Source organism: Zalophus californianus, chromosome 15 (assembly GCF_009762305.2).
Source record: "Zalophus californianus isolate mZalCal1 chromosome 15, mZalCal1.pri.v2, whole genome shotgun sequence".
NCBI lineage: Eukaryota > Metazoa > Chordata > Mammalia > Carnivora > Otariidae > Zalophus > Zalophus californianus.
The window spans coordinates 13,200,801-13,219,390 of record NC_045609.1 but is presented as its reverse complement, the minus strand read 5'-3'; the positions used below and the strand labels follow the sequence as shown (position 1 = coordinate 13,219,390).

At 41.7% G+C, this 18,590-nt stretch overlaps 2 protein-coding genes across 8 annotated transcripts in view; one reads left to right on the top strand and one right to left on the bottom strand.

The window, feature by feature from the left end:
- Positions 1–2,478, bottom strand: part of ARID4B (AT-rich interaction domain 4B) — a 139,297-nt gene extending 136,819 nt beyond the window's left edge. For 4 of the 5 annotated variants that reach the window (XR_003519195.1, XM_027590010.1, XM_027590024.1 and 1 more), the window contains exons 1-2: positions 2,053–2,478; positions 1,163–1,217 (exon numbers count right to left, since the gene is read on the bottom strand). Coding sequence is in view for 4 of the 5 variants with exons in the window: in XM_027590010.1 (XP_027445811.1) it covers positions 1,163–1,168 (6 nt within the window). In the remaining variant the exon portion in view is untranslated. The remainder of the gene's footprint in view (positions 1–1,162; positions 1,218–2,052) is intronic. The other variant, XM_027590015.1, reaches the window with a different exon arrangement.
- Positions 1,728–15,275, top strand: GGPS1 (geranylgeranyl diphosphate synthase 1). 3 transcript variants are annotated; one of them, XM_027590105.2, is made up of 4 exons: positions 1,728–1,853; positions 6,818–6,910; positions 12,064–12,134; positions 12,369–15,275. In XM_027590105.2, exons 2-4 carry the CDS (start codon positions 6,841–6,843, stop codon positions 13,128–13,130), a joined length of 903 nt encoding a protein of 300 aa, XP_027445906.1. In that variant the 5' UTR covers positions 1,728–1,853; positions 6,818–6,840; the 3' UTR covers positions 13,131–15,275. The 3 variants fall into 3 exon arrangements, with proteins under 3 accessions (XP_027445906.1, XP_035580024.1, XP_027445897.1); XM_027590096.2 differs by lacking the exon at positions 1,728–1,853 and adding an exon at positions 2,838–3,059; XM_035724131.1 differs by lacking the exons at positions 1,728–1,853; positions 6,818–6,910 and adding an exon at positions 2,837–3,059.
- Positions 15,276–18,590: the final 3,315 nt, after the last annotated feature.

Below are 18,590 nucleotides of genomic sequence, written 5' to 3'. Positions count from 1 at the left end.
GAAAAAAAACTAAAAAAAAAAAAAGAAAAACTACACTAAACTTAATTACTTTGTATAGAGATACATATTTAAGTAGTCACAGCTTTTACTTTCTTCCATAAACACAAGCATTACAAATTTTCATTTAGCTGCAGTACTATAAAAACAGTCGATCCTGAACAGAAAAAAACTTGTTTTCAAATAATTCAAAAGAACTATCAAAAGTAGACAACATTTACATTTTCACATACTATTCTATGCATTTCTATACTTGTGAACACACCCTACCCTTTTAAGCACTTCTGAATTTGTCATAGATGAAAAATATCTCTAGTTTCTAAGTTCCACCAGTTGAATCTCGAAAGGCCAGATATCTAAGGCTTTTTATTCTCCAGTGTATTAAAAAATGACAGCATTCAATTACATAGTCTCTAAAAAAAAACCCTATACTTTCACTGCCATGATCTCTTCCACCAATTAAGTAAATTCTACTTTTTACACACTATCCTCCATTCAGTTAACATGTTTACATTTAAAAGGAACCTGGCCATGGGTTTTCCACATCAATCCACATTGGTTTTATCACAACATCTGACAATTTACAGACTAAATGGATCAACAAAGAAAAATAAACCATAAAATCCTAAATCCCAGGAAATACAAGGAAAAACTGCTATCTCTGAGTTGTGTAAAGATCACAAAGATCCTCTTTAAAAATCTTTCAATTCAGATTATTTTCAGGGCTAACCGAATAGGTCTTCTGCTAAAAATTCACAGTACTGTTCACACAATAAACGAGATTTTCTTTCATCAGTGTAATCGCTAGAACCACCATACAGTTCAGTTTCTAGAGTCAGATTACTTGACCTGCTTTTTCTGTTTTACCTTTTAAAACACTTTATTTCATGCAGTTACTCCTGCCTTACCCTGCAAAAAGAGACATTCTATATGGGAGAATTATGCTCAGTGCGACATCCTATAAGTGGCCCCAACTCCACAGCAAAGCCGACAGAGAGCCACACCACTGACCCCCATCGTCTCCCGGGAAAGCGGCTCGGGCTCCAAGCTACCAAACACACCTTCCTCGGCAAAACGCGGAGGCCCCACACACGACCTCGACCAACCCCCTCCCCACTTCCCCAATTCTAGAACCCCAGAGGTCATTTTCTGTAAGCAATCTTACCTTCATGATGATTCCGGGACCGCGATCCCCTCGAAAACACCAGATTCACCTGCACCTGGAGGGGAAACAAAAGACACCCGGTCAACACCACAGGCACCCCTCTGCACTGGCGGAGGCGGTGGGAACCGAGCGAAGCCTGAACCCCGAAGCAAGAGCCGTAGCGGACGTCAGCCTCCGAAACACGAAACGCCGATGAGGGGCTCCCTGTGGCCTCGCCAGCCCCGCAAACCCAGCCACCTACACAGCTCGGCAGCTTCCCGTCCCCATTGTCGGGACCCGACGGAGTTTCCCGTCTCCGACAATGACGCCATTTCTGTCAGAGAAGAAACTCACAACAAGCCCGGGGGCCGGCGCGGGGCCGGCTGTCCTCCCGGAGGGCCTCCGGGCCCGGCCGAGCGGGTCGGCGCCCCAGAGGGTCGCGCAGCCCAGCGTCCGAGCCGGAGCAGGCCCGAGCCCAAGGGGCCCCGGGTGGGGGCGGCGGAGAGGCCGGGCGGGCCGGAGGGCCGCGGGCAGGACCGACCCACCGCACAACCGCTGTCCACGTCCCGTTCCGAGGCGGAGACCAGACAAGTGCGAGGGGGATCCCCGGCTGCCGGACCGCGGGGACCGCCAGAGGACCGAGGGGCCGGGAAGTGGCACAGCCCCCCGCGCCGGCCCGGGCCCCCCATCGCGGCCCGGAGCCGCTAAACCGGTGAGTGTGCGGCCGCCAGGCTGAGGGGCGACTCGGGCTCGGCAACCGCACGGGGGCGGGGGCTCCCGGGAGGCCGAGGCCCCGAATCCGGGCGCCCGGCGAGACCCCCGAGCGATCGTCCCCTGCTCCTTGGCTGGGCCCGGTGACTCCCGAAAGGACCCCCTTACAAGACGGTGAAAGCCTCAGAAAATGCCCCTACCTTCCGCGGAAGCGAGCGCTGACCCTGGCACGTCCAGAGTCCCCTCCCCTACTCCCCCCCAAAACCAGCAGGCCCGGGGGAGAGATGGGGGAAGAAGGGCGGCGGGTCCAGCGGTTGCTGAGGCTGAAGCTCCGGCTCCTCCTCCTCCCGCGGCGGCGACTGGTACCTTTGTTTGGCGGCCGCTCGGGCTCCCTCGCTGGGGGGAGGGGGGGACGACGAAAAATCCCTCCCGGACTGGAGGCCCGGGCCCCGAATCGCGCTGCCCTCCAGAGGACGGCGGCGCCAGACCCTCTGCGGCTCCCTCCGGGCAAAGGTCCAGGCGGTGGCCGTGGCGGCGGCAAGCTTAAGCTCAAGAGTCTCCCTCCGCTCCGGCGCCCGAGCTCCTCACTCCGGACTCGACTGACGGGCAAACATCGCTTCCCCCCCCAACCCCAAGTGCCCCCCCTCCCTTCTTTCTCCCCTCCCCTAGATATTTTCCCCTCCCCTACCTCTTTCCCGGATGGCCTCTTAGACGACCTCGGATTGGTTAACATTCTTTAGAGCCCGCCCATACTCCATTCTTATTGGTCCCCGGGATACAAACAACGACGCCATTTTCCCACCACTTCTATGGAAACAGAAAGTTATGCCTCAAAGCTTCCCGGGAAATGTAGTCCAACCTCTGGGGCCAATGCGCAAGCCCGTGCCCAGGAGAACTGCAAGATCCGCAATGCTCCGCGTCTGCATGAGACGAGAAGGGGGGGAGGGGGAAGGGGCGGGGCGACAAAGCAGTGGGGAGGCGGCAACGACGCCTGCGCAGTGTGACCGGGATGGCGCATTTTCTTGCACCGAGTAATGCGGTGTCGCTGGCGGCTGAGGAGGGTGGAGAGTTCTGTGGTGAAGTAGGGGGGGGGATCCATGTAGGCGTCAGGCGGAGTCTTGGTCTGAACTATAAAGTGGGAAGTTGATGCTGGGTACTACTACTCCCGGACCGGCAACGCGAAAGTTGTGATATCACCGTTTGAACCGTGAGCGGCTGTGGTGGCGGCCGGGGGGAACCCGGATGGGAATGAGGGCGGGGGAGGCTGGAAGGCGGGGTCGAGAGGAAAGAAAGAAAGGAGGGTGAGGACCCGGATGCTGAACCGGATTGTGTATGAATTTTCCATCCTTGCTAGAGAAGGGGAGGGGCTGTAGGTGACCCAGTAGGGCGGAAGGAGGCATCTGAGCGGAGAGGAAGCAGGAACCTCACCGACCCTGCGGGCTCTGGACTAGCAGAGTACCCCCTTGAAACCCCTTTGCCAAGTCTGTTAAAAATCGGCCTTGAAGTTATTTAAATCCACAGCCTGTATCTCGGGCAGTTTTCTTCAGGTTTATCATCTCCCAAAGTTTGGGTGGAAGGATTCATCCTGCGTTTCACAGCTACACTTTTTTTGTATGTCACTATTTAGCAATTTTGAAACCAGATCATTCCCTTAAAAAAAAAAAAAAAAACTTGCACGGTATTTTAACATTTTATATTGCAAGTGTGTGCCCTGATTTCATCCTCTAGCGCGTTAGAAGGCACTTTCTGTTCATTCAGTCCTTCACATATCTGTTGAGCGCCTACCATATAGAAAATACGTACAGACAGATATGAAGTAAAATGGACACACGAGTGTGAAATTGGTTCACAGTGGTGACTGCTACAAAGGAGAGTTACGTGATTTAAAATAGGGAATTTTGCTTAAGTAGAGTGAGGCTCGAGCTGAGAGTGGGTTAGCAGGAGTTAACCAAGGAAAGAACATTCCAGGCAAAAAAAAAATTGGAAAGCCTTGTATCTAGAGAAAGCTTTTAAAGTGTGAAGAACTAACATAATAACAAAAATAATAATGGATAAAGTGTGAAGAACTGAAGCTGGGGGTGGGGAAGGCGGGAGAGTAGTCCAATCTTAGTTTGTTAAGGAGTTTTGTTTTTACCTTAAGAGCAAAGGGATGTCTTTGAAGGGTTATCCGTTGGTTGGGAAATAGGGCCAGATCTGAATTTTGCAAAGATGGCTGAAGAGTAGAGGTCTAGATTGAGGGGCAAATGCAGGGAGCCCAACTAGGAGATTATATCAGTAATAGTCCACACAGAGGGGACAATCTATTTTTATATTAATATTCATCCATCAATTGTAGGAACAAACTAAAGGCACTTTTCCAGTTTGGAAAGTGAGTAGTTTCAGACTCTCTCACAGAGGCATTCTGTAGTTAATCTAAAAACAAGTTAGTAGATTTCATGTAACACTAACGTCTCAATATATTTGAGTCTAGTACCTGATGGCTGAAATTTCTAGCCATAATAGGAGTGCTCTGCGTTAAAAAAAAGGGGGGGGGGAAGCAGGTAGGGTATAGGCCACAGTGTGTAGAACCCCTGAGACTTAAGAAGACACAAAACAGATTACTTTTCAGTACCTAGAAAAATTGAGGTTCCTGTGTTTTCCTGCTACTGAGAATACATGTGTATAAACATCCTCTAGGAAAGGAACATTAATTCACTTAATAGCTAGTATTTTTGTATGTTAATGGCATCAACCAAAGCCTTAAGAATTGGAACAAAGGTTAGTTAGCTCTGACTTCTGGGCAAAGTATACTTGTCTCCAAATAGAGACAAAAGAGTTCTTGAAAGGTGGACTCATTTTTAAGTTAAGTGTGTTCTGGAAGTTGTGAAAAAAGATAAACATGATTATTGCTCTCAACCTAGTTGTGAAGAGATGGCTACCAACTGTTTTAAATGCAGAAGTATATAAAAGATGCCCTTTTTTGTTTATCCTACCCCTAATTCTTTCTGTTCAGTAATCTTTTATGTAAGTGATTATTCTTCCTGTTTGTCATCTTTTTTTTTTTAAAGATTTTATTTACTTGACAGAGACACAGCAAGAGAGCGAACACAAGCAGGGGCAGAGGGAGAGGGAGAAGCAGCCTTCCCACCGAGCAGGGAGCCTGATGCGGGGCTCGATCCCAGGAGCCCAGGATCATGACCTGAGCCGACAGCAGACGCTTAATGACTGAGCCACCCAGGCGCCCTGCTTGTTATCTCTCCTTTTTTTAATCTCTTAAGAATGGGGTAACATGTCAAAGTTAAACAGTATAGATAAGAGGGGCCCCTGGGTGGCTTAGTCGTTAAGCATCTACCCTCAGCTCAGGTCATGATCCCAGGGTCCTGGGATCAAGTCCCGCATCAGCTCTCTGCTCAGCAGGGAGCCTGCTTCTCCCTGTCTCTGGCTGCAGCCCGACCTGCTTGTGTTCTCTCTCTCTCAATCTCTCTCTGTCAAATAAATAAAATCTTTAAAAATAAATAAAATAATAAACAGTATAGATAAGAGATTACTAATTTTTAGATAATTTCAAAATATTTTCTGAACATTTTTTCTGCTGTGACATACTGGGTATTAATTGTCAGTCAAGGCAGGTGTAAAACTTTTCTACATAGAGTGTTTGAGGTCATATTGCTAAGATGATTTCCTTTGCTGGAGTGCTCAGTTTTTTGGGTTTTTTTTTAAGATTTTATTTATTTGATAGTGAGAGACACAGCGAGAGAGGGAACACAAGCAGAGGGAGTGTGAGAGGGAGAAGCAGGCTTTCCATGGAGCAGGGAGCCCGATGTGGGACTCAATCCCAGGATCCCGGGATCATGACCTGAGCCGAAGGCAGATGCTTAATGACTGAGCCACCCAGGCGCCTCTGGAGTGCTCAGTTCTTAAGATTGTTTCACCTAGTTACTCAAGAGGAGATTACTAAAATCTCACTTTTCAATCCTTTGGTTCATGATCCTGAATACTAAATCATTGTTACAGAAGCAAAAGAAAGCAGATAAAGGTGAGAAACCACCTAAAATGTGCCCAAGATGTCAGAGCAATGAGAAAAGAAGATTCCTAAGATAAGGAGAAATAAAAATAGCAAAAGGTACTAAAAAAGAAACCAAGTGGGGATTGGATTCAACAGTAAAGAAGTATTGTAGAAGACCATGAGGGGTATTCTAGAAAATACTGAAGTAAATGTAAAACTCAGAAAATAAATCACTACAAGGGAATAGTGTGTGTGTGTGTGTGTGTGTGTGTAGATACAGGCTAATATTTTTCATAATTGCATTCAAGTTAATGCACATCTTAAATTGGAATCTCTGAAATGGATTGGTTGTAAAGAAAGTACAAGAGAGAAGTTTTCCCCTTACATTTTAAGTATATAAAATTTATTCATCTTAATGCTCTCTGAAAAAAGTATGCTTACTAATTTATGTAATAAATCAAATACAGAAGTATCTAATTCTATGGATTTGTTTTGACATTGATTTGATGTCAACAATTTAAGCCTTTATGGTTGAGTAAAATAATAAAGGCTTAGTATAAGTTTTTTAACTAAGGCTGACTAATGAATCACTTGAAGATTTCCTTTTTTTTCCTTATGAGAGATAATTTACGTATAAATGGTTCACCCATTTAAAGTTTAAATTTCGGTATATATACAGGGCTGTGCACCCATCACCACAATCTAATTTTAGAATATTTTAATCCCTACAGAAAGAAGCTTCATACTCCCTGTTCTTGCTACCCCAACTCTAGGCAATCATCAATCTACTTTCTGTCTTTATAGATTTGTTCTGAAGACTGGCTTCTTTCACTTAGCATGTTTCAAGATTTCATATGTGTAGAATTTTCTTATACAACAAAACTGGAAGTCTGTAGAAAAACACCTTGAGATAAAATTCCTTTGCATTTGAAACTCAAAGTTAATTTAGTTATTAAGATTATATTTCTCATTTTTCACAGATCAGCTTTGAAATTTAAAAACAATGGAGAAGACTCAAGAAACCGTCCAAAGAATTCTTCTAGAACCCTATAAATATTTACTTCAGTTACCAGGTAACTGTTTAGTTATGGTCCTTATAGGGTCTTGTGATAGAGTAGTGGTGATTCAAATGCTAGCATACAGAAAAGGTTAGACTTACCAGCTCTTAAGATTTCCTATTTAATAAGGTGATACATATGAGAAAAATGACAAATAGAACTTTTTAGTTTTTTGTTCTTAAAAGGGATATTTTTGGGATGTCTGGGTGGCTCATTTGGTTAAGCATCTGCCTTTCGCTTGGGGATGAGTCCTGCACCGGGTTCCCTGCTCAGTGGGGAGCGTGCATCTCCCTCTGCCTGCTACTCCCCCTGCTTGTGAGTTCTCTCTGACAAATAAATAAATAAAATCTTTTTGAAGAAGGGTATTTTTGAAGCTCCCTTTTTAAAAATGTCCAATTATACAACATAAAAAAAAATACTGAAAACATTTGAGTACATCATTGGAGGTTTTATTCTTTAGGGATGCCACACATTCCTATTCCCCACTATTTAGATATCAGGGGTTTTTATGCCAAATTGTGTAACAATAAAAAGCTTCACTCTACTTTCGACATTCATGTTTTCTACTACCATGCATACACTGCATTTCTTATGCTACTAGTTCCTTTGAGAGCCAAATAGTAATGCATCTCTAAGTCACATTACTTGAAAACATAGCCCACATTATCCTGTATAAAGATGGGTCACCTGAACATGGCTTCTTACAGTAACACCTGCCTAATGTATATGCATGTTTTATTTTGCTATTTTTTTAACGTGGTCTGGAAAATGATAGTAGCAAGTTAAAACTCATATATATAATAAGTGTGGGTTCTTGAATAAAATGAATAAAAATTCATTCACAAACGAGTTTCTTGAAACTTGGAATGCTCTTATAGAAATTATATGAAAGATGATAAGTTAGTTGACAACCATAAAAACCTATTTAGCCCATAAGATAGCTAACCTATAGACCAGTGATGTTCTCAACTCAATCACAGTAAACACTTTTTCATTTCTGTTCTAAAGTGCACACCTTTCTTTATGGGCACACCTCAGTGGTGTTATGTGTGTTTCTGTACTTCCTAAGCTTGGAGAGGATAAATATGGTTATCTAAAGCAGAAGAGTGGTAGCTGCCCACCTACATCTTGAAAGCCATCATGATTAGTGACATTTCTATTCTGGCAGACCTAAATGGAGACGTACCTGCTAATGTCAGTGCTTCAAAAGAATGGAGGGAACCATCTACTCCCCAACTCAAATTATACCCAGCCATATTGTCTGATACAACTCACCAAAGCTTATTAAATGAAATCTAATTGACAGCATAAAGATACTCCATAGTACTATAGAAGCAATATAAAAGGATCCTAAGTTTTTTGCATATAAGTTACCTTCCACTATGATGATTCCATAGACAAAAAAATAAAATCCCTCTTTTAAGTTAAAATCCAAACGTATTAAAGATGACATCCTCAAGATCCAAAGGACAAGGAAGATACACACTTTTTTAAAAAACTAGTCAGTCTGTTACTATTTTAAATTCATTACAGATAGTGCACCTCTTTATTGCCTACACCCAGGGCAGACAACATCGACTGCCTTGCCCTTGGCATGGTGCTGCTTTTTTATTGATACATCACTGCATAAACAATGATCGTAAGTACAGCTCAAAAAGTTAACCAGGGGTACCTGGGTGGGTCAGTCAGTTGAGCATCTAACTTCAGCTCAGGTCATGATCTCAGGGTCCTGGGATCAAGCCTCATGTTGGGGCTCTGCGTTCAGCAGGGAGTCCGCTTCTCTCCCTATCCTTCTGCCCCTCCCCTCATCGCACATTCACACACTCTCTCAAATAAATTAAAAAAAAAAACAACGGAATCAAAGAAAAAACACAAAAGAATAATGAAAAGGAAAAGTTGCCTGCTATTTAAGAAAAAGCCAAGCGGTGTCTGGGTGGCTTAATTAGTTAAGCATCTTGACTCTTGATTTCAGCTCAGGTCATGATCTCAGGGTGGTGAGATCAGATTCTCTCTCTCCCTCTGCCCCATCCACACCACCCCCCCCCGAAAAAGAAAAAGCCAAGAGACCCCTTTTGAGTGATATTTATTCAGCAGCTAGTAACTACACTTACTTCAGGGTCTCCTGCTGAGAAACATGTTTCTCCTGCACTCTACTGTTGTTGGACTTATTTTGTAACAAGTTTGCAAACACCGGATAGAACTGGACTATGGTAAAACATGCCAGTTATCAGTGCTGTAAAGAGTCTAAAGAGTGTCTCCTGTTCTGCTACTGTGCAAAACAAGGACTGTCTGTAGCTACGTTTTAGCAATTCTGTTTACCTGTGTAATGAACTTCTGTTAACATTTTTTTTAATTATCTTGAAGTAGGTTTTTTTTTTTAAGATTTTATTTATTTATTAGAATGAGATAGAGCATGAGACGGGGTAGGGTCAGAGGGAGAAGCAGACTCCCTGCCGAGCAGGGAGCCCGATGCGGGACTCGATCCCAGGAGCCTAGGATCATGACCTGAGCCAAAGGCAGGCGCCCTCTTGAAGTAGTATTTTAAGCCATTAGATAACATTCAAATCTCTTGTTATGTATCTCATTTTTTTAAAATTTAATATAATCTTGCATCCTTTATAGAATATAACCTCAGAAGATTTTCCTAAAGAAATAGAAAATTATGAAGCACCTAGCTGACTCAGTGGAGCATATGACTCTTGACCTTGGGATTGTAAATTCAAGCTCCACAGTGGGTGTAAAGAATACTTAAAAAGATAAAAATCTTTATGTTGCCTGGATGGCTCAGTCAGTTAAGCGTCTGCCTTTGGCTCAGGTCATGATCTTGGGGTCCTGGGATCAAGCCCCACGTCAGGCGCCCCACTAGTGGGGAGTCTGCTTCTCCCTCTCCCCCTCCCCCCCACTCGTGCTCTCTCCCTTTCTATCTGAAATGAATAAATAGAATCTTTAAAAAATAAATTACAAAACAAATAAAAATAAAGATCTTTAAAAAGAAATAGGGAAAAAGAATAAGGAGTGGGGGAATTGGGTGATGGGATTAAGGAGGACACTTGATGTAATGAGCATTGGGTGTTATATGCAACTGATAAAATCACTAAATTCTACCCCAGAAACTAATAATACAGTATAATGTTAACTAAATTGAATTTAAATTAAAAAAAAAAATTTTAATGGAGGTGCCTGGGTGGTTCAGTTTGTTAAGCGCCCATCTCATGATTTCAGCTCAGGTCATGATCTCAGGGTCATGAGATTGATCCCTCATTGGGCTCCATGAGGAGTCTGCTTGAGATTCTCTCCCTCTCCTGCCACTTTGCGTGTATATCTGATCTCCTCCCCTCCCCCCAAATAAATTAATAAAATCTTAAAAAAATAGGAAATTGCATTATAGATAATAAACCTATTTTTCACAGAGAACTTCAGAGTTTCTAAAGTGACTTAAAGGTGGTCCAGGCCATTTATTCTGTTGGAAAGTTACTCTTGCTAATAAAAGATTATAATAATTAATAATTAATAGGATTTTCTGAAATTTGTGAAATAAAATGACTTTTATTTATTTGCCCTAGTGTAGGTGCCCAGGCCAGGAGTTAGTAACATTAAGGTCTTTTAAAGAGGAAAGCTAATTGGGAGCACCTGAGTGGCTCGGTTGAGCATTAGACTCTTGACTTCTGCTCAGGTCATGATCTTGGGTTCATGGGATCAAGCCCTAGCTTCGGGCTCTGCACTCAGCACAGAGTCTGCTCGTCCCTCTCCCTCCCTCTCTGCCCCTACCCCCACTCACGCACTCTCTCTCCTTCCAAAATAAATCTTTTTAAAAAATAAAGAGGAAAGATAATTATCATTTGTTTCTTTTAATTTTGAGGGATCTCTATGACTAGTACCTGTTAGAAACTATTTGGGGCCTTAAAAGTATCAATCCAGACCCCAGAATCTGGTTAAAGGAAAAAAATATTAAAACACAACTGCATTATCTATAAGTTAAGCCGTTTATTGTGCTGTTTTCTATGTACATTCTAAAACAAAAGGGAAAATATGGCTCTACATTGATTCTTTGTGTTCTTCATCTTCTGAACTTGTTTTTTAAAGCAGTATGGGTTACTTTGCACAGATGTGCTTTTAACTATAGCTCAGACTGGCCTTTTTGTTAAACTGGAAAGTAGATCAAAAGTAGCTGCTACCCGGACCATGCTCACCTTAGAGGTTAGTAGACAGAAAATACTGCTTCTTGAACCTTAAGAGATCCTTCCCTTTTAGACTTCTCACAAAAAGTGCAACTTTCTTTCATTTGGATATGTGATGAGAGTTTCTGTATTCATTTGCTTGGGTGACTGGTGCAGAGAAAACAGGTTTTTGTTCACAAAAAAAATACTGTTTTTGTTCACTGAAACTTTTTATGTAACTTTTTCTGAAACCTCATCTGAAATTAAGATGTTACTGTGCATTCCCTCTAGCAGGAAGCTCGTAGAACATTATTAAAAGATCTTGTTGGGGTTTTTAACCACCATTCCTTTATATTTGGGCGAAAATGGCTTCTATTGATAACTACTACCCAAAAACCTCTTGAGCTTTCCACGTAAGAAAATGATAATATTGAAAAACTAATGGCCCTAGTCAAAGAGATTAACTTTTGACCAAACTGGGATGCTAAAAAGGAATACTTCAGGGAATGGTCATCTCATTTTTTGATAGGAAAGAAGCAGAGTTGTACAATCTCTAAAACCTTAATTTAAAGGAATGGTAGGTAATTTTAAGAGGTAATTTTATGAGATTTTACTGAATTCAATAGCAAAGTACATTTCATTAGAAATACCTATAGTTCTCTGAAACAGACATTGCTAATTAACTGCCACTGACTAGACTGACTTATTTTTCAAAAAAGAAATGAATTAGATCATAGTTCATAAAATGCCCATTTCATTCCAAAATTGTTGATACAAGCTAAGATGAAAGGAGTGGGCTTACTAGTGGGCCATTTGAATAGTTTAGAATCTCCGCATGCCCTAATTTCCAAAAGCGTGAGCTTTTAGAATGTGAATTTTGGTAGAGGGGGCAGTAGGGGCCCAGCAGTGATGGGGCTGGATTCAAGTCTGAACAGTTTTCAAGGAGGTTTCTGAATGTATTTTTAATAACAAATATTAATTTTATTGCCACATTTTATTCTTTAATTTCAGGTAAACAAGTGAGAACCAAACTTTCACAGGCATTTAATCACTGGCTAAAAGTTCCAGAAGACAAGCTACAGGTATTTAGGCAATTCTAACCTCATTCTTAATCCCTAATAGATTAATAGATGTCACATAAAATACCTCTTGCTCGTAATTGAGTTTAATGCGCATACATGTATTTTATATTGAGGTTGCTAAATAGTTATTCATTGCAAAAACTAAGAAATTTGAGACTCATAATCTGTTAAGTATTTATAAGCTGTTTTGAGTAGCTCAAATAAAATTAAATTGTCACTTGTCTTTTTTGTTAGATTATCATTGAAGTGACAGAAATGTTGCATAATGCCAGTTTGCTCATCGATGATATCGAAGACAACTCAAAACTCCGACGTGGCTTTCCAGTGGCACACAGCATCTATGGAATTCCATCTGTCATCAATTCTGCCAATTATGTATATTTTCTTGGCCTAGAGAAAGTCTTAACCCTTGATCACCCAGATGCAGTGAAGCTTTTTACCCACCAGCTTTTGGAACTCCATCAGGGACAAGGTCTAGATATTTATTGGAGGGATAATTACACTTGTCCCACCGAAGAAGAATATAAAGCGATGGTGCTGCAAAAGACAGGTGGACTATTTGGATTAGCAGTAGGTCTCATGCAGTTGTTCTCTGATTACAAAGAAGATCTAAAGCCACTACTTAATACACTTGGGCTCTTTTTCCAAATTAGGGATGATTATGCTAATCTACACTCCAAAGAATACAGTGAAAACAAAAGCTTTTGTGAAGATCTAACAGAGGGAAAGTTTTCATTCCCTACTATTCACGCTATTTGGTCAAGGCCTGAAAGTACCCAGGTGCAGAATATCTTGCGCCAGAGAACCGAAAACGTAGATATTAAAAAATACTGTGTACATTATCTTGAGAATGTAGGTTCTTTTGAATACACTCGGAGTACTCTTAAAGAGCTTGAATCTAAAGCCTATAAACAAATTGATGCACGTGGTGGGAACCCTGAGCTTGTAGCTCTAATAAAGCACTTAAGCAAAATGTTCAAAGAAGAGGATGAATAATATTAAGCCATTCTTGATTAGGCCTGGTAGCTTATTGCAGCTGACTATTTTTTTTGTCTTTTAGCCTATCACTTTTTTAAAACTTTGGATCAAGCTGTCACTCTCCACAAACTGAGTGAATAGGGGTGATGTGAATGAGGTTGTTTCAATTTAGAACCCCTTTGTACAGATAATCATCATATACAAAGTTGAAGGAATCAAAAGGAGCCACATTTAAATAGGTCTAATTTGAATGTCAGAATGTGCTATGTTTGGACCTTATGGACAACTGCCACAAATGTTCTGTTGATTCTGTCAATAAAGAAGACTTCAGAGGCGCCTGGGTGGCTCGGATTGAGCGACCGCCTTCGGCTCAGGTCATGATCCCGGAGTCCTGGGATCAGTTCCGCATCGGGCTCCCTGCTCGGCGGGGAGTCTGCTTCTCCCTCTGACCCTCCTCCCTCTCATGCTCTCTCTATCTCATTCTCTCTCTCAAATAAATAAATAAAATCTTAAAAAAAAAAAAAAAAGAAGAAGAAGACTTCAGCTTCCAGGAATTTTTATCCAGATACTTCCTAACTGTACCGTATGGGCAGTTCCCCATTCGTCTACCCCAGTTTCAAGCCAGTGACTCCTTGGGACCAGTTTCTATAGCGAGCTGGCCCAGAGACCACTGGACCTCCTCTTTCTTCCTAAATGTTGCTACTTAGAATATCTCAGTCTGTTCTTGGAAACTCCTTCACTGAAGTCTTCCATGAAAGAGCGGACCATGATAGTAAGTGCACTGGTCTTTTTTCTTACCCCTTCCTTTTTTTCTTCTTCCTGCCCAGCAAATTCTGCTCTTTAACCAAGGAGTCTCCACCTAATGAAATTTGTATGCTAGCCCAAATTCATTTTTCCTTGTAATTTGTGATCCAAAAACTGATTAATATCTGGATACAGCAATGGCTTTCCATTTGTGAAGAAACAACGGTACATGGAAAAAGTATTTTAGGAAGGAGCCTTTATTTAAGCCTTTTTATATTTTCCTATTGGTTAGTAGTAAAAATCATAAAAGAGCTGTTTGCTCACCTTAAGTACAAAAGCAGGGGGAAATGTTCTTTTCCTTGCCACCCAGGTCACTACTCCCCCTTGAAGGTAATTGGTGCTTGAATAGAAAGGGAAGTAGGTATCTTTAATCTCTGTGATTAAAGGAATGAGAAGTGTTAACCTGAGAGCTAGTGCCTGGCTGAAAAGTAGTCAAAGGCTATGCTATCAGGCACTAATTAGCTTTATAGTGCTTTAACCCTGACTCTCTATCCCTTTTGTGTACTTTCCACCACCAAGCCCCTGGAGCCATCTGGCAACAAGAGGTAGGAGAAAAGAAAAGAAAAACCCTGATTCCTTCATTTACAAGTGTTGCTGACCTCCCAAAATGAAACTGTTTTTCAGAAACATTGCATTTTGCTTGTTTGGTTCCATTATAATATGTTATATCAGATTTAATCACTGCGTACCTCTGTGAGAAAGTCTCGCTGAAGCCTTCAACAGAAATCGTTGAAGAGTTGGGTACTACATTTACTAGCTTTTAAAATAGCTTGACTCTTCCATTTTAATTGATATAAGGCAAACTTAAAATCATGGGTATTTATGCTGCATTATGGAAATGAACTCTGTTTATGACTCCATTACTTAAAAACATAAAGATTATTCAAAAAAGATCTAATGCTAACTATATAGACAAAATATTTACCTTTAAGATGAAGACTGTTTAAATTGATTATCCCTTACCTAATCAAATTAATCTTGGCCTGGTGCTATTCATGATTCTTTTGTCATTTGTATCTGGTCTTTGTCAATGACAGAAATGCTTGACCTTGAATTGGGGACTTAAAAAAGAGTCATTTTATCCATTAAGTAATCAAAAATCTATTCTTTTCACTTGAACTGTAATCACAGTTGTCAATACAGAAGAAAAACAATGTAAGAGTAGTTTAAATCTAATAAAATATATTAATTTATCTACTTAGGTTTAAACTACAGTATTTTTTTTTTCTGCTTAAAGGAATGTCTTGGAACCAAAGTAAATTGGATTTTGTCCTGTAGAAGGCCTGTAATTTTAAAACATTTTCACATTTTCTGGTCTGTGGAGGTTCAAAAAATAAATTGATTTTTTTCCTTGCCAAAGCCAAAAGAATGAAGGCTAAATTATGTTGCCACAAATCACTTTCGGCAAGATTTTAAATCCATCAGCTCTTCTCTATTTTAGTCTATTCCACTCTGTTAACTTCTAACTTGACTTCCTTCCTTTCCTGACCTATGCCCTGCAGTCATTCACTAAAGGCGGCCTTTCAAGAGCTTTCTCAGATCACTTTCCTCCTTTCCTCAGGCCCTTCTCATCCTGCCAGTTCCCAATCCTGGATGCTTCCAATCACCCCCATCTTTGTTCTCCCAAGTTGCTCAATGCTGCCGGGGAGCGTTTCCAGAACTGCTGTTACAACCATTGCAGGTTAACATGTTAAGGCCTCAATAAGCCCTTTATCTAATCCTGATGCAATTTTCACATTTGTCAGTCTAATGTCCCCTGCTTCTTTTCCACTCTTTTCCCAGTTAGTGGAAACTCTGCAAACTTTCCTCCTCCCTACTTCTTAGGTCTGTCTTCAAATTGTCTGCCTTTCAGCTCAAGAAAAGTTTGTTTGTCCTCATGCCATTAGGCCAAGGAAGCCCTCCTGCTCTTGCTTCCCTCCCTTTCTGCCTCTTGAGGGCCTATTCAGTCCCCTGCCATATATCCTCAAGTTTTATCCATTGGCTCTTTTTTTTAATCAGTGTATTCAGAGGAAGGAGAAGGGGAAGGAAATGTACATAGATGAAGTACCTATTGGGTACCAGATGATTTGTTTTTTCTTCAAGCATTTGCTGAGCAGAGCCAGGACCTTGAATACAGGTCAAAGCACGTTGTTCTGTACAGCCAGCCTCCCATTCTATGTGCACACTTAAATGTGTTTAAAAGTTGGAAAGCACTTGTCTATTATAACATGCATTCCAACCAAAGTGGTCTTTCCAAAGCATAAATCTGATTGTCATTCCCATGTCTTACATTCTCTTTGGTTTGTTTGGGCTTTTTGGATTTTTTAAATTTAGAGAGAAGAGAGCACACGAGCAGGGAGGAGCGCAGGGGGAATGAGGGGGAGAAAGAATCTGAAGCCGACTCCATGCTGTGCTCTGACAGACCCCGATGCTGGGCTAATTCCACTCCCTGTGAAATCATGACCTAAACCAGAACCAAGAGCCAGATATTAGCTGAGCCGCCCAGGCACCCCTCTGACATTCTCTTTGAATCCTCAGTACTGCCACCTATAAATCCCTTGGCATCACATATAAGGCTTTCCAAAATCTGATCTCCAAGCCACCATAACTAACGATATTTCCTAAAACTTCACTCTCCCCACACAGCTTATGCTCTGCCATAAAATAGTACTCATCATTGCTGAGACTATTTTCATTTAATTTTTTTTAGAATATTTCCTGAACACCTGTGTGCTAGATCTACGCTGGGCTTTGGAGATGTAAGAGTGATAAAGACACTATTCCTTCCTGTAATGGAGACTAGTAAGTAAATAGCCAATTATTAAATAGTATTTTTAGTGCTGGAATTGGGGCCCCTAATTACTTTTTTACTTGTCTCCCATTGCATTGGAAACTCATTAAGGGCAAGGACTGTGACTTATTCACCCTTGTATTCCCAGAAGCACTTAGTAAATATTTATAATGAATAAATCTACTTGAAACTAATCTCCCACCTCTCAAGGTTTCCATTAAAAAAAGTGTGAAAAGATAACATAAACTTCAAGTGTTAACTTTTGTGTTAATGTGGTTCTACCTCTAACTTTCTCAAATGCTTCTTACTCAATGTTCACTTCTGAAAGGATTCTTAGACTGCTTACTGTTCTGTCTGTGATTACTATTTTATCCAAAGCCTGACCTCAAATTCAGGTCCTGTTACTGCCTAATCATTTGAGCTTTCCATCATCACCTTGAAATAACATAATTAAAAGCAACCTGTACTTCCCTTCGATCCCTCTACCAATCGAAGCAATGGAATGAAACCACTTCAACCCCTGTCTTTTCTATCACCGTCTTTATGCTTCAAGTGATCCAGGAGTAATTTATTTACCCTCATCTCCTCTATCCAGTCGTCCCAAGTCCTATAGCTTTGTCCTTTTTTTTCCTTTTTTTAAAGATTTTATTGTCAGAGAGCACAAGCAGGGAGAGCTGCAGGGAGAGGGAGAAGCAGGCTCCCCGCTGAGCAAGGAGCCCGATGCGGGACTCAATCCCAGGGCCCTGGGATCATGACCTGAGCCAAAGGCAGATGCTTAACTGACTGAACCACCCAGGCATCGCGATCGTCCCTTTTTTTTTTTTTTAATTTTATTTGTGATAGAGCGAGAGTGAGAGAGCACAAGCAAGGGGGGGGAGGGGGAGAAGGAGAGGGAGAAGGAGAGGGAGAAGGAGTCTCCCACTGAGCCAGGGAGCCCAACGCGGGGCTCTATCCCAGGGCTCGGGGATCATGACCTGAGCTGAAGGCAGGTGTTTAATCAATTGAGCCACCCAGGCACCCAGATTTGTCCTTTGAGATGTCTCTTATCTGACCCTTACTTTGCATTTTCCCTGTCATTAGAACAGGTTTTGTTGCCATACATATAAGGCTGATATCTGGTGGTTAGAATACAGAAAAAGACTCATTATAAAGGACCCCACAATAATGTGAATTCAGATATAACGCAATTGGCGTTCGGCTCCTCAAACCGTCCCCACCTCCAGTTGGCTACTACAGACTTCCTCTGGTTATTTCATTAATCTTATAGTAATGCAACCTCACGTTTTATGTGATTGAATATACTGGACCTTAACGAGTGGTATGGCTTATTTTTACTATATACTAGCTAGTAAAATATATAGTAGTGCAATAAGCAATAATGTTAGTAATGTAAGTTTCAATATTAACCGATGAGTTCAGGTTAATTGTGTAGGATGTTTTATGACTATTAATTAATGGGCATCTTTTCACAGAGATGTCTGGAAAACACTTTAGCACTAGCTGTTATATTTTGTGCATTCTTTTTTTCTTTTTAAGATTTTATTTATTTGTCAGAAAGAGTGAGCATGACCAGGGGGAATGGCAACGGCAGAGGGAGAAGCAGGCTCCCTGATGCAGGACTCAATCCCAGGACCCTGAGATCATGACCTGAGCCAACGCTTAACCGACTGAGCCACCCAAGGGTCCCTCTTTTTTTTTTTTTAAGATTTTATTTATTTATTTTGGGGAGTGGGGGGAGGGAGAGGGAGAATCCCAAACAGACTCCATGCTGAGCACGGAGCCCAAGAGGCTTGATCCCACAACCCGACCCTGAGATCATGACCTGAGCCCAAACCAAGAGTCAGACACTCAACTTACTGAGTGACCCAGGTGCCCCTATGTGCATTCTTTATAAAGCACTGTAT